The 16,222-nt window shown below is 47.8% G+C and overlaps 1 protein-coding gene across 1 annotated transcript; it reads right to left on the reverse strand.

The window, feature by feature from the left end:
- Nucleotides 1–4,759: 4,759 nt before the first annotated feature.
- On the reverse strand, nucleotides 4,760–6,793 carry LOC142572649 (iripin-8-like). Its single transcript, XM_075681919.1, has one exon. It carries the CDS (start codon nucleotides 6,638–6,640, stop codon nucleotides 5,402–5,404), a length of 1,239 nt encoding a protein of 412 aa, XP_075538034.1. The 5' UTR covers nucleotides 6,641–6,793; the 3' UTR covers nucleotides 4,760–5,401.
- Nucleotides 6,794–16,222: the final 9,429 nt, after the last annotated feature.

Below are 16,222 nucleotides of genomic sequence, written 5' to 3' on the forward strand. Positions count from 1 at the left end.
TAGCCATCGCCGACATTGTGTCACCCCTCGCATAAATCAACTGCGATTAGTGACTACCTTGGAAGCGCTACACACAATTGCATCGCCGCTAGCTTTCCTTGCCGCCGCCGTACACCCCCGTATCCCGGGTAAAACAACTGGCTTACAGTTGCGCACACGCGGGTGGCGAGATAAGCGCCGCACTCTGTCGTAATGACAGTCCTTCAGCATCTGTGTCTGTGCGCGGCCAAATGGCCGCGTGCGCGCTTCTAAACGAGTCGACCTCTTTCCTTGAAAAGAAGAGGCGTCGCAGTTTCCGGCTGCCTTGGGCACAAAAGAAAAGAAACAAAAAAGAAACAAAAAACGAAAACTATCTCGCCATCACTGTCCGCAAAGCTACTCGGTGACGCCGGGTGGCTGTTTTCGCGTCCTACAGTTCGCGCTCATTCGTATTCTGTTGGAGTTGCCGGCGTCATCTCTCATCCAAGAAGAAATCAGAATAACGATTGCCGCTTATCTGACTTTCTTTTTTCGTTTCATAGTTCCTACCTCTCATGGTTCTCTGCGTCACGTTCTGCTGGGTAGACTCGCGAACCTTATTTGCTTTCCCTCGCACATCCTCGGTCATGCAAGGTCGAGAGGGCAGCCTATACTAGTGCTCTTTTTTTTAGGTTGCTTGCATCTCTGTCATAGTAAGATTGCCAGAACTGCCGTGGCGAAAGCATCTAATTTAGATAAGGAAAACCATAAAAAATCCAAGGCTCACTTCGCGGTAGACGAAAAGCCAAAAATTACGCAGTGCGCGCACTCTTAACCTTCGGATGACACTCGCACGTGTACTGTCTCTGAGATATCAAGCACGTGTTACTCCTCGAGCTAATCCTTTCGTTGGGGTCAGCCTCTCGGATTCAGTAAGAAGAATAAAATAGGAACATCATGATTAGCTCTTTTGACATAAACGTTTGTTGCGAGTGCGATGGAGTTTACTGAACTTATATTTGACTTGATTGAAAACCTGATGACAATATCAAATACCGAAAAAGCTTCTGGCAACACTGTGAACGAAATTGTTCTATGCACACTGTGCGAATTGCTAGCAGCTGGAATGCATGCAATATGGATGATCTTGGCGAGGATGATTACTGTGATGATGAACGTGAGAATTGTTGTAATCGATGAAAGACAAAGCTCCCAGTAAGCAACACGTGGAAGCCATTAAGCATTAAAGCTTTAACTACGAATACTACTTCATGACGAAACCTTCACATTGAAGAAATCCAACTGTTATTCACTGGGTCCCGATAGTGCCGGAGATCCAAGCGCGCTCTTGAATATTTGAGCAATAAGTGTAAAAATGACACTTCAAGGATTTTGCGAGGCTTGTGACATCGCAACAATCAAACTTTCATTGTCGATCATACCGCCAATACTATTGAAATGGATATACACACAACTTCAACATGTACTAAAACACGGCAGAAGAGACGCCCGATTTAATTTGAGAGGTCAATAACAGGCCACCGTACGGCCATGGTACCGCAAGCTGCGCTGAAAGCAGATGTGCCGCATTTTAACTAGTTAGTGCTGACCTCATGGTCTACATTAGTGGCCCGTACGAGACGGAGTATGTGAATACAGATATGCCATATTACAGAAAAGGCACCTGTCTTGACATTTCTCTCGTTCATGTTCGTTTCGTAAATCTGTGTAGGAACGAATGCTTGCCGATTCACGATTAATTTTAAACGTTCACACTCTTAAACGACGCGACAAACAAACAAACGACACATGAAATCCAGGTGCCATTACAGTTTGAATAGGTGTAAGTCTCACTGGGACTACTGTATACGGTAGTAAGCACATTCCAGGCGACTGTCAACTGGGGTAATAGGTGACGGCTATCGACAATATGCTGATCATGTACGGTGCTTTCGCTCGTGTAACGTGTACAGCGCAATGCAAGACAAAAAGATAAATAAAACGCTCGCGTATTGTGCTTTCAGTGTACGTCAAAAATACTCAGGTGGTCAAAATTAATTCGGAGCATTCAACCATATAGTGACCCTCATTACCCACTGTGCAATTTCGGGACGTAAAGTACCATAACTGAATTAAAGTTGTGCTTACGTTTTCGGGATTTCTACCGCGTTATACTGCCCGGTTTGCAGTGATTCGGACGAAGACCGCTCTAGGTTTCAGCCAGAGAAAGCCGGCCCGAGCAGAATGTTTAGCTACGAACGCAGCGATGGGAGAAGCCACGTGGCTGGAATGTTGCAGGATCTCGCTGACGCTCCAAGCTGAAAGGTGAATGTCCCTGCGAGCGCTAAAAGGTGGAGTGCGGCGTTCTGAATGAACCAGGTGACTGTGATACGAATGCTTGATTACAACCCACCAAATGGTCGATGCACTGCCAAATCGCTCGTAAGCAACCAACGTACCGCTACATTTTTTCTTCTTTTTTTTTGGCTTGGGATGAACGAAGAATGCTAGGCATACCTTAAGAGACAGAAAGAGAGCGGTTTGGATCAGAGAGCAAACGGGTATAAACGATATTCTAATAGACATTAAGAGAAAAAAATGGCGCTGGGCAGGTCAGGTAATGCGCAAATTAGATATCGGTTGGACTATTAGGGTGACAGAATGGGTGCCAAGAGAAGAGAAGAAAAGCGCAGTACAGGACGGCAGAAAACTAGGTGGTACGACGAAATTAGGAAATTTGCGGGTGCTAGTTGGAATCGGTTGGCGCAGGACAGGGATAATTGGAGATCGCAGGGAGAGGCATTCGTACTGCAGTAGACATAAATGATGATGATGATGATGATGATGATGATGATGATGATGATGATGATGATGATGATAATGATCGCGCATAGCAACAAGCAATGCGCGAGTGCCTGTGGTCCGGCGCATTCGTTTTATTCCGCGTTAGAAATGGAGGTCTTACAGTTGACAGAATAGACAGAACAACTATTTATTTAAACCGGTTCGATTTCCGATTCAACAGCATTTCACAACTCAAACTTTTTGATGAAAAGCGTTCGTGAAATTATCTTCTCTCTTGCTTTTTTCGTTTTGTTTGCACTTTGTATTTCGCAGTATCCTCTTGAATCTCATACCTCCAGTGTAATTTGCTGTGTTCACTAGCGGTATCGTTATTTCTACGTTTACTTATCTTAAATGGGCATACGCAACATGTTGCCCAAGGAATGAAACGCCGTTATATTAGACACGCACTGCACATCCGGCTTTACGCAGCGTGATTGTGTACACAAAGAATTCACTTGACGACATTATCCAGGGAAAGCGGGTTAGGGTGCGTGTAGTAATTATAACTCGCAAATGCGTGAACTTGCCAGAGCTTAAGAGTGCGCTCTGTAACTATTACTATTCATTCGATGAGCAATCAGCCTTCAGAAATCTAAATTCAATCAGATCTCACTTCGGACAACATTAGCTTTTCGTTACTTTTTTTTTTTTTCTTATCTGTGCGCGCTCATCCATGTGGCTCAGAGTAACAGAGTTTTTCGATGGGGGCGAAATGCGAAAACGCCCATGAACTTAGACTTAGCTGAACGTTAAAGAATCCCAGGTGGTCCGCATTATTCCGGAGTCCCCCACTACGGCGTGCCTCATAATCAGATCATGGTTTTGCCACGTAAAACCCCATAATTTAGTTAGAGTAACGGAGTTCGAAGTTCCCGCTTTTCGAGACTCTCTTAAAGCTTCTCCGAAAAGGGACACTTTCAAAGAGAGGGAAGTAAGGGTAACTTTGTATACGATGAAGAAACCGTTTCAGCAAAGTTCGCCGCCTAAGCACTCTTCTTCTATGTGCGAGCATGTGCAATGTGATCTACGCGCGCTGAAATTTAATCCCTCGGTTTACGCGTTACAGCGCGCAATTCGGTGACGAAACGTTGCCGTAAGCACCTTCTTTTTTTTTTGTTTAATCATGCTCTTACGTCGTGGGGTTTTCCTGGTCTTTGTTGGCTTACCCACACTGATTGCATACGCAAGCTCAGACTTCTCGTATAGACAGTACTCGGAGGCCCCATTCCCAATCGATCATTGACCATGACGCTTTCACATTCGCCCGACGCAACATTCATCACGGTGACTAACCGCCACATTCAGCATACTTGCCATTGATCACTTTCACCTATGAGTGCGGTTGACAACTACATTCGCAACAAGTTTAACCCACCACATGCACGTATCTTTCTCAATGTCACTTTGCGCTGGTCTGGTTACTGGGCACGTCCAGAAGGTGATTGCCTAATGTGTGTGTGTGTGTGTGTGTTTTTTTTTTTTTAGCAAATGGGCCGTCCTTCTCCTGTACGCACGCTTTCTATAGGTATAGTAATGTTGAACTGGCTTCAGAAAGCCTCCAATGAGGCACGCTGCACGGCCCGACTTCATGTTTCTATATGACATATTAGAGGAACGAGTCATGGCCTGCTTCTTGTATAAGCGCGCAAGTCGCACCAGCCCATCGTTCCTTCTTTGGGCACAATATTAGTGTCCGGTGCGTTATTTATAGTGCCTTCTTTCATATTTTCGCTGCAGTATTCTACCTTTTAGGTGCACAACTGCAGCAGGTATTCGGTGAGCGGCAGAATCAATTAAGAACACGGAATGAACCTCACCTTCCCGCAACCTTGACAACTTGCTACATGCCAGTTATCGACGTTACGTCTGTTGTGTTCGTTGGTGCCAATTCGCTTAGCCTCGCTCGGGTTTCAAGCCGGAAACAACACTGCGGTGAATAAAGTGATGCCCGATATTTTAAAAACAACACATCAAATCATCTTTTATTCACAGTAACAGCCTTCGCGGCTCGGCACAAATGCACACGCAGACTAGCAATTACAGTTTCTCATCACTGCTTTCCAGCACTTTTTCGTAGAGTCTCGTCGGCCGCTTGGCTATAGGAACTTGATTCTGTCTCGCTGCTCGCCGGCGGCATCCGCACGTGGATGTAGTCCTCGGGCGTATGCTTGGTACTTTGCCAAAGTCATGGCGACGCCTGATGAATACAAACTCGTCAAGGACGGCCGCTATGGATGCGGGGCGTATGCGAAAGTTCCCAAGTGCGCTCCTGCCAGCCAGCGTTTCAGATCTCGGAATGCATGTACGCAACTCGATATGACTAACACCGCGCACGGCTCGTAAAAATTCCTTCACCGCGCACATCCGGAGCCTGCGATCGCGCGTGTAGTTGTAAACACGGCTCAGCTTCGCGTGGAATGTTAAAAAAACACAGCGGCCGACTACAGGCAAGTGCCGAGGATGTAAATCACGGGAGTTCAAGATGCGTCGAGCTGGTTTGCTTTAAGCATAGAATGAGCTATCAGATTGGTTAAGCTCGACACGTATACGCGTAAAAGTCACAGGTATTGCATTGTTTGTTCGGGCACTGTGTCCTTCACACACGCTGAAGGCGTCCCAAGAAAAGCAGCGTCTGGGTTCTCACGTCCTCGATGAAGAAAAGGAAAGGATGGTCGGCCTTGAACTCGACCTCGCCTCCGGGCGTCTTGGAGTGGCGAATGATGCCCGACGACAACGCCACGGCTTCGGTGCCTTTCTCGTCGACGTCGAGCAGGGCCTTGTGTAAAACATCGTCGAGGGCGAGCGGCCGCTTCGACGAGATGCCCGTCAGGTTGGCGTCCCGCGAGCTGAAGACGTCGCGCACTCCGAGCGACTGCAGCGCTCCCTTGAGACTGTAGGCCTGTTGCAACTGAAACTTGGGGAGCCACATGTCCACTTTACGCGGCAACGCCGCGGCCAGAGCCTCACGCGCCGCTTCTAGACTGAACTTGCGCTCCAGCTCGGCGAGGCCGTCTCGGCGCCTCGGGAGCACTATGACCAGATCGACGCGGTCGCCGACGTACGGAAGCTCGAGGATGTGAGCGTCCAGGGACTCGCTCAGCGCATATACGAATTCGCCCTTCTGGCGCATCATCGGCACGGGAACAGCACGAGAGCGTCCTTCGTTGTAGAACTCGCCGGTCACGGTGTCCTCCGGCTTGAACGGGTGCTGCCACAGGCCCTTGAAATACACGGCGTTCAGTACCAGCATGGGCGCTGATGGTGGCAGGGGCCTTTCGATTATCTCGGGAATGCGGTTCTCGGTCATGTCGCGCACCCACGCGTTGACGTCATCGGCGGCTTCGCGTGCATTGTCGGCGAAGTTGGCCGAGTAAACGCCCGAGGCGAAATGCTTCTCCAGGTCGCGCTTGTAGCGCTCGAAGATGGGCAGGCCCGCGGCCAGGAACACTGCGCTGGCCAGATTCAGTTCGTATCCCTTCTCCGAGTTAAGGTCCTTGAACAGTTCGCCGAATCCGGCCGCCAGGTCATCATTGTCGCCGCTGCTCGTGCGAGCCAGCCGGTTGGAGTCGGCGCCTCCGGCAAGTGCCGCGTTGATCTGTTGCCGCGTGCGGCCCCTGGAGCCGAGCTGGACCATGCCCAGAATGGCGGCCACGCTGACTGGCGAGAGGAAGATGTTGCTGCCCTTAGGGTCCGTCTCGGCCACTTTCCGGTAGAGAACCATTCCCAGTTCGTTGGTGGCACGGCTGACGGCTTCGGGCTCCGAAACGACAGCCGTCGGTGCCGCGGCTAGCCAGAAGATGGTAACGATCAAGCCTGCGGAAGGCCTCTTGTCCATGGCGGCGACTGAGCGATGAACCCTGCAACGGTAAAGTTCGCGCAACTGCGGCGTACGCGAGAGAACTTAGCGGCGCGCCGGCCTTCCACGAGATCGGTGCGGTCGGCTCGGTCGCGGAAGAGTTTATGTCCCCGAGACGCGGCGACCCAAGGCTAGCCTCTCAAGTTTGCGCAAGTGCTCCGCCCTCCTCCGCCTCTCGACGCGACCGATGCTCGCTGCGTCACGAGCAGCGCCCTGCGCTGTGGCGCCTTGCAACGGAGCGCGGTGGCGGTTCGGCTGGGTTTCCCCGCTCGCGGTCGCCGGAACCGGCTCCCACGAGTGACGTTAGAGCCGTAAAAAGCAAAGCCTCTAGACTTGTTTTCTCTTTTACTTTCCTCTTTTTTTCATCTCTCACCATGCCCTCTTTCTTTTGATACGCTTCATCGCCCGGCACCGCGCGAGTGTCGTCTCGCATGGTAAGCAGTACGTGGCGTCGCTTGCCGGTCGCGCGCTGATAAAACGCGCACGATGCGAAGATGAATGGCGCGGAGACTGCATGTTGAGAGGTGCAAATCCTGTAGGGGGCGGGGAGTTGTTTTGCGGAGAACCGCTACCGCATCGACGTGTGACGCCAGGGCCTTCCGCAGGAAGTCCTTAGTTAGTCGCCTAGCTCTGCGTCACTTGTTCTATATTCTTGTAACGATGCATTGCTCGTCGTGGTGTCATCGCCCTCTCTTCCGACGCGCTATCTGGGACCGGCTACGAAAGAGTAAAAAGGCAGATAAGTGCAGGAAGAAGTGCTTGCTGATAGAAAGCGCGAGATAATTTCACAAGTGCGTTGCTCTGTGAGTAGTTCCGGTTACATATTTTCACAATGTGTCTCCTAACTCGGCATTGTCAACTTTAATATCGCACCTGGCAACTACGCTTTACATATTTCAATGCAGCATTCACAAAAGCTTGACTCGTGCTGGTCTTGAGCTTTACATGATATCCGTAAATGTGAGCGCATAACTAACCCCTTCGTGAAAGTAGAGCCTTCCGTCTGCCACGTGATGCTTGCTAATTGGCATGCATTGTAGAGAGGTCAGCTTTAAAGCACACTTCATGCATTTGCCTTGGGATTGGAAAGGAAAAACCAAACGTTAGGAAGACATTTTGTATCTTCAAAGCGAACGATAAATAGCAACATACTTTTAGCTTTTTCTCCGGCAAAGATCAACGCCATGACATTCTCTGAGGACATTATTTTCGGCCCTTGGCCCCACTCGAGATGAGCTATGCTAACATTGCAGGCCGTGGTATAATTTTGCGCGCAACACAGTGCTCCACTCGTGATTTTAATTAGGCGTCTGTGTTAGCGACCACCATTAATCGCACCACTCTTGCAGTCCCTATTTTTCTCCATTCTTTCTCGTGCACCTTTAATTTGCCCGGTCCCCGGCGCAATGTAGCAAATTAAAGCAGAAGCACTTAGGCCAACTTGTTTGCCATTGTAAAAATAAATTTATTTCCCTCTCTATAATGAAACTATTAATAACACCATTTCCACGCGATACTGTTACTTTACTCTGTTTAACAACAATGCCCGAAAGCTGTTGGCAAATGCTTTTTTCACTACGGCTATTTCCCCCTTGGTAACATCTTATTATGGTTACTAGAGGAACTGGTTTGCCGACAGAGCTTACACAGATACGCGAAATTAGCGCTGCAGTCAGCAGAACGGTGCTCCTGCGCGTGTCGTTCGTACGCAGGGAAGAGCATGGTGTAGACAATAGGCGTGTATATCACTGCTGCTGATTTCAGCTATGATAGACGCTTTAACTACCGTTCTGAGAAGTGCAAGCAGAGCTGTATGGGAAATTTGGCTATGGTCAGAAAACATCAACTGCTGGAATTATTTTTCCAGCTGCTGTGTAAGAACCTCGAACTGCAGTTCTGGTGGTTCTGAGTCGTCTGGGTCATCTTGTAGTTTTAGACAGTGAAATAGTGCGTAAGTTATTTGTTTTTGTAGATTTGGCGCACGCAAGTATTGTTTGAAACAAATAAATTATGAGGTTCAACATCCAGGAGCAATTAACACAATTAACACACGGGCTATGAGACACGCCGCAGTGGAGCACTTTTGATTACGTTTTGATCCCCTTATAATCTTTAACATGGACCTAAACCTAAGTACACGAGCGTTTTGCATTCCGACTCAATCAGAATGAGGTCGCCACGGCAAGTATACGAACCCGCGATCTCATCGTCAGCAACACAACGATAACCACCGAGCCATCACAGCGAGTAAGAATTCCATTTGGAGCACGGATGTGGCACTTGGTGCTGGACTTACAGCTCCTGTGTAAATAAATATTGTTGTCGTACGTCTTTCCGAAAGCTTATCGAAAACTAGTTAACCTCCCTGCCTTTCCCTCTCTACTTTTTCCTTCCTTCCTTCCTTCCTTATCGAAAACTCGTTACAACCAATCACGTCTTCGCTCTTCTTTTCTCAGGCATCGCAATATAGACTAGACCGGAAGCACCATGTTACTGAATCTTTGGTAAACCTCTCTTAACCGACCACATGGATAAAATCGCGCTTGTGGAACAGTTCCTGAAAGCGTCCTTCACCCACGAGCGGTGTCCGCTACTGCTCTTGCCGGCTATAATAACACTGCTGCTTTAGGCTCCCCAACTTGCAGCTCAGAGCGAAGAAATAGGTGTGCATGTGGATCTTCTTTGAGGCAGAGATATCGCCACTATATTTGGTGCAGACTCCGCTTATTCGGCCTATTACTATAGGAGATGAGCTTACACTAACCATGCCAGCCGCTCACCTTTCCGTCGTAGTAGCTTCAACACCTTTTTGGCGACTTGCAAACACGGAATAACAGAGACCCGTATCTAGTCGTTTAACAAACTGACGGTTACAAATGACAGTTTCCACTCCTTTATTTATTGCGCGCCGTCTGCCACAGGTACCGGACTACATGCGCTGCTCAGCACCTTTGTAATGAGTGCAGCGCTACTTTTGCGTCATGATGCAGAGAAGTAGCCAACTACGCTCCAGACGGGTCGGTCGGTACACCGACTCCTCTAGCAACTATAACCTTGTCCTATCCTAAGCCTTAGGATCATAAATATGTAACTAGGTCTAATTGTCAGACTTAGCTTTCACCAGTGGAAAGGGTTCATTTGTTTCTGGCCATGGAGAGCGTCGAAATATAGTAGCGCCGTATTTCGGATTTCTTCGCACTACGATCTCAGTCCTACGACCACAATTTATATTTACATTGAGAGGCACGATTGTTGCTGCAGGCGTTTAAAAAGCGGGTGAATGGCTATTTTCTGCTGAATCCGAGAGAAAGAGAGGTATTTATTATTACAGAAAAGCTGAGAGATCGGTCTGAATCAATGTTCTGACCTGCTACTCGGTAGTCGGCGTTAAGGAAAGCGGAATGAGCGTAGAAAGAAAGAATAGTGAATACGCTGATTATGACGATGAAGATCGGGGTGAAAATCTTGCATGCTCCAAGGCTCTTTAATGTCTCTTGTCCAGTCTGCTCTCATGCAAACATTTGTTGAGAGCCTTCAGACTATCGGGCTGATGACGAGGATCAGGCGAAGGTCCCAACAGAACCGTTTCAGTTAATGGTGCCAAGACAAATTTTGACAAGATATTAAATCCAGGAGTGCAGATCCAGGGCGCACGGGCTGTCGTCTTTCTTGTCCGTCTCAATCCAGCGCTATGAGTTCAATTGATTTGACAAGATGTCTGTCAGCAATTTTCTCTGTACATCAAATCGCTGGCAGATACACAAGAGGGGTTCTGTTGTCTCAGGAATACTGCATTCCTCACAGTTCGAACTATCCGCCTGGCCGATAAGATGCAGGTAGCGCCGGGTGAAGGCCACACCTAACCGTATTCTGTGCAGCGAGCTTGCATTAGAACATTTCATAGTGAGTGGTATCCGTATTTTCATCTCTGGGTCGAGTTCGTGAAGGCGACGATGACGATGACCTGGCGAGGCCCAATATACTGCGGTATTATCGCGCAGAAGTCTATACACTAGGGCATTAGTGTCTGGTCGTGAAAATGGGATGGACACTGCCGTGGCGTTAATGTGGGCCATCTTTGCCTCCGCGTCGGCGAGCTCATTCCCATGTAAGCCGCAGTGTCCCAGAATCCATGAAATGTTATGCAATGACCAGCTCTAAGGGCGACACGTGTTATTCGATCACCTCTTGAGCAACAACATAGTAAGCACCTCAGCTAAGTGCAGAATCGATCACTTGGAGCGCCGGCTCGAAATCGCACAATATAGCCCAAGTCTGATGCGGTTACATCGATATATAACGAATTGCCTCCCGAATGGCAACAATCTCTGCGGCCGTTGATGTAGTTTGGTGGCCGAGATGGAAGCGCTTACTGATCTTCATATTCGTTATGACGAATGCCGCGGTTGAAGTGGTTGTTAACACCGACCCGTCAGCAAATATGCATATGGAAGCGGCATATCCTACAGATATATGGGTTAAAGTAAGTTGTTGAAGTTCGCATGAGGGTATACGTGATTTTTTCCTGACTCCGGCAATGGATAGGTTCACCACAGGTCTTGACAAAGCCCAGGCTGGTATGACCGCTGCTTTTGTAGTAGTAAAACCTGAGGGGCGGATGCTGTCATGACTCGAAAGAGATTCCGAGAGAGGGCTGTCTGGGCGTAGAATGCGAATGTTCGATAGAGGGTGACGTTCATAGCCGGTCAACAGTCGAAAATATACCCTTAAAGGTTCGCATGAGAGATAGGCGTCTATACACTGTAAACGGAAATAACTCCGAGGTGGGAGTATACTGCTTGTCCTATAGCGACCCCCCGGTTCGGAGTTTTTTTTGCTCCGTATGATCGGAGTAGAATTTTTACTCCGTACGAGCGGAATTTTCGCGTGGAATTATGGGAGTTTTTTTTCTGTCTTTTCTTTATTTTTTGCTTTGCTATTGACGGAATTCTTTCGAGGTGCAATGGGAGTATAAAAAGAGCCATCGCGTGAGTTTGCGCGAACATGTTTACATGCAGAGGCTGCTGGTCAAATTTCGAAATATGCACACGAGACCGCGTCGAATTCGACGGAACAAGTCAATGAAAGCACATATATCATGACATACATAAACATTTCAGAAACACCCAATGCAGAAATTTGAAAGACATCACACGTACACGCGATACTCAAGAAGCAACGGTGCCAGTATATATAGCCACGATATTGTGTGCCTCGAAACCGCCTAGGGAGCAGCTGTGCTGTTTTCAGAATTACGACTCACATGCTCATTCATACGAGATCTCTCTCTCTGAAATTAACAGAATACCTTAAGCAACACAAAACTGTTAATTTAAAATAGTGAGAGAGAAAAAGTTAATGGCGTAATTTTTCAAAATTATCATGCCATTCTGTGAGTGCTGAAGCGACTTCGCACACTGCCGGCGTTCGCGGCCAAAAAGTAGTGCGTTAGTTACAGTAAGCAAGAAAAATGTAAGTGCATGTGTTGCATAGCAAAATTAAATTTTTGCGATATAGTGGTAGCGTAGCAAGAAATTATTACGTTTGAGCATGACCCGCAGCAGCCGACATAATTAACACCGAGAAATGCGCAGTCATACATTTTATACACCGCACTACTTGCTCTGCGTCCGAGCAATCTGTCTCGGTTGCGAAAAGGAGCTACATCGCTGATCTGTCGAGTGAATCCCTAAACTCGGAGCCAGCAGGCATGCGTCTAAATCAATGTCTCGGATAGAGCGTAATGTTAATGCAATATAGGAAGCAACGACGTGACCAAAACATATATGCGCGATAACAATTCGATTCACATCGCTCAATAAGAAGCTTTATTTTCAGTACGCATACTTATGTCCTACCGTTTTTCTTCGGGCGAGGATATCCGTTCACAGATACATAAAAACAGTTGCTTGCACTCCGGTCTTTCTCACTGGCAACACAGCACCGCAACGATTACGCCATTCATGCGCGACTAGCACGGATGCCGTCGCTCGAACAGTGGCTACTGTTGCCATTGCTACGCGGTCCTTTCAAACACTACACTGGACGTTGTCAGCATGTACTAAAAGGTCATAGAAGTCGCATTTCACGTACTGAAGAACACAAGACAGGGTGACGCAGCACGAAAACACAGCCAGAACGTGAGCCGACATCACGAGCCAGTGAGCAGCTTCGAGGTATACCTAAGCCTTTTTCCGCACTTGAAAACGTGGTTCTTGCAATCATCGTTGTCAGCAAAGCGATCACAGCTAATGTACTTGATGCTGAGATACAGTGAGCTTCAGGCATGCCAATAACACTTTCTGGAAGGAAATACGGGAAACAAATTGACGAAACGCTGTCGCGGAACGACACTTCACAGACGTAAACAAACCGTCAGCCATGAGCACTGCCCGCTCCGCCGAACGCGCCCGGTCGCTGGCGAGGCGCACAGCCTCATGGGAAGCGCCACGTCACCAACCTGTATCGGCGGATAGGAGTTTTTTTAAAACTCCCTGTCGGAGTTTCACGGGAGAACAAGATTTTTAAGCGGAGTAAAATCGCGTCATGTCGCCTTAATACTCCCACAGCTAGCCAGCGGAGTGAAACGAGGGGATGGCGCTGTTTTGCTCCCAATACATCGGAGTAAATATTTGAGAGGGGAGGTTTTAGGGCACATCACCTCTTAAAAACTCCCAGGTGGGTTTATTTTCGTTTACAGTGTAGGAGGTACACGTGCTTCCGCAATCACGCCCTTTGTTGAAGTGCATCGTGGCACACCAAGACATGTTCTCAGTGCTTGAGCTTGTAAGCTCTACAGTGTACGTAGGCAGGAGGGGTGAATGTTTGCAATAATCGGTAAACTGTGTCGTAAGAATCCTGCGAAAAGTGATTCGTATAGCTTTGAAAAGTGACTCAAAAGTGATTCCTATTCAGGCCGCCATTAAGGGGCCCACATACACAGCTTCGCTGGTCATCTTCTATCTCCCCCTTCCGCTCTCTTTCTCTTTTTATCCCCCTTAACCCTTCCCCCTGCAGGGTAGCCAACCGGAACTACCTCTGGTTAACCTCCCTGCCTTCCACTGTATTCTCTCTCTCTCTCTTCTTCACAGAATAGAAGGGCTCTGAGTTTTTTTTTTTCCAGTTGCCCAAAACGAAATGTACGAATCTACCGACGTATCTATCTACGGCTAAGTACCTGCACGGTGCGATGGAAATATTGTTTCACATTAAAAATATTAGGTTTAACCTTCCATATTCAATGTTTCTGTTTTCAGAATATGAAATATATGATTCAATACCATTTCTTTCTTATTCGCTTTTCTCAATCAGATATACTAGAACTGCAGACATCCAATAAGCTGATTAATCATAACCGCTAGGAGTGGAATGTCGCATTTTACACATCGTTATGACAAAATAACGGCTCGCTATGTCGACGCCCTTCGCAATGAAAATCGCCTCTTTTGTAGCTTCAAGTGCTCCGAGTTGCTTGAAGAGCCGTAGAACACATCTGTCATATTTAGGTAGAAGCTGTAGAGTACCCATGAAAGGCTGCTGGCCAACACCTTGTTAGAGCAACTTGTTTTGCTGACTTGGGTTACATTCTTTCCTGTTTTTTCTCAGCTACATCTACACCCCGTCAGACTCCACGATCGCGCCTCGAACCATGATTTCCACTCCACATCCCGATGGGCAGCGTTGTTTGCGATCGCGCCTTATCGTGTACGCGTGTGGTAACGGAGGCGTTGCCACCCGTGTGCGACAGCGCGGGACAAAAGATCCAGGCGGCCACGCGCCCGCGCTAAATGCGGTGATAAGGTCGATGGTTCGTTGGTCGTTTCCTCCAGTTTATCATCGACCCCGCTGTTCACTTAGCGTGCAGGGGCCTCCGGATGCTGTTGTCCGTGGCAGAGAAGGGAGCACTGCGCAAGCATGTGTGTGTGCGTGTGTGTGTGGGTTCCTGCCGCGCAGTGACGTCACGCGACCCTGGATGCAATAGAGGGTGCCTCCAGATCCTGTGTCGTATTGGCGCGCAACCACGGCCTCATGGCCGGTCTTCTTCCGGTCCTCGCGGGATGATATCTGGTTTTCTTTAGCCGAGGCAGGGATCGCTTTAAAGCGCCTCTCGCGAGACCTCGGCAAACGTGCTGCTATCGTGTTTTACGACACTCGTCGCCTGCTGTGACTTAATCTCTCAGGAGCGTTTGCTTTCGTTATGATAAAGAAACTAATCGAACACTGATAGACATGACTCACACTCCATGTGATAAGCTTAAGGCAGTTTTCCACATCATGCCAAAGTTTCTAGCGATATATTCTGGCGTACGTATAGAAGCTATTTAACGACTGCGAAACAATAGCCCAAAAACTACCTGGAACACCAATGAGCTGATTATTACGTATCGAGTTTAATCTCAAGATATTCAGCAACAATCACATGTCGCAGCGCGCATTCACAACACGTCACAGCTTTACAGTGGCATGAAACTACTATAATCACTAGTGTAGCTAGCAGAATTTTGTATTCGGGTGTAATGAATGTTAGCCGTTCATTGGACCCTGAAATGAGACATCTGACATATATGTTGACTATAATCGAAGTCCAAGCCAAATAAGCAACGAAAAGGTTGCGCGCATGATGGAGATACCTTTAATATAGCAATGAAGACATAATCAGAGCCACATTGGCGCCAAGCAATCAAACCTGCAGTTGCTGGTAAAAATCAATGGCTTCTACCTATCAATAAGTGGAAAAGGACCCTCGACAAAGGAAAATCTTAAGCCGAGACAGCAGTGAAACGAGAGAAGGTAAGGTCACGCATAGAACGCGTAAGCGGTCGTCCACTGGAATACCAAAATGGTCGCCAATGGGAGGAAAAGGCACTCCAGGTCGGTGGAAGATTGGATGGAGGGATGACATAAGGAAGTTTGTCTGTATAAGCTGGCTGTGCTGTTAAATTACAAGGCTATTGTCCTTCATTGGACCAATATAGGCTCATGTATAGAATGTAATCTTTTTTTTTCAGTAACCCTGATCCGAATTCACCCGCTTTGTCCAAATTGCCATCTTCCAAACTGCCAAGTCGAGGTGTGTGATAAACTCGGCCATAACTTGTATATGCAACGGGACAGAGTCTGCCAGCCACTGCTAACGGAAGATAGCAGACCTATGAGCGAGAACGTGTTAGCTCAGGCTGTTCAGGCTCTTGACGTGTATGAATGACACAATGGTATTTACTTTGACTTGAGAAGTCGTCGAAGCTGAAGAACAACGAAGAAAGCATAGACTTCGAAACAATGTATGTCCGTTTGAAAAAGAAAAATGCAAGTAAATCTTACATTTCCGAAACCTTTCACTACGCAGAACCTTAGAAAGTGATCTAAAGAGAGATTCAGCTGGGCCAAGCTCCGATTTCCCCACTCAAATGTATGCAATATGCAGAAATGCTTTTATGAAACAACCGCTGGACCAATTTGAATGAAATGTGTCGCACCTGAAAAATAATGCTAAATTCTTGTGACTCCAGAAAGCGCTCTCCATGTCGCTAACGTTGTCCCAATCTTGATTTAGGGCCTCAA

The sequence above is a fragment of the Dermacentor variabilis genome, chromosome 2 (assembly GCF_050947875.1).
Source record: "Dermacentor variabilis isolate Ectoservices chromosome 2, ASM5094787v1, whole genome shotgun sequence".
Classification (NCBI taxonomy): domain Eukaryota; kingdom Metazoa; phylum Arthropoda; class Arachnida; order Ixodida; family Ixodidae; genus Dermacentor; species Dermacentor variabilis.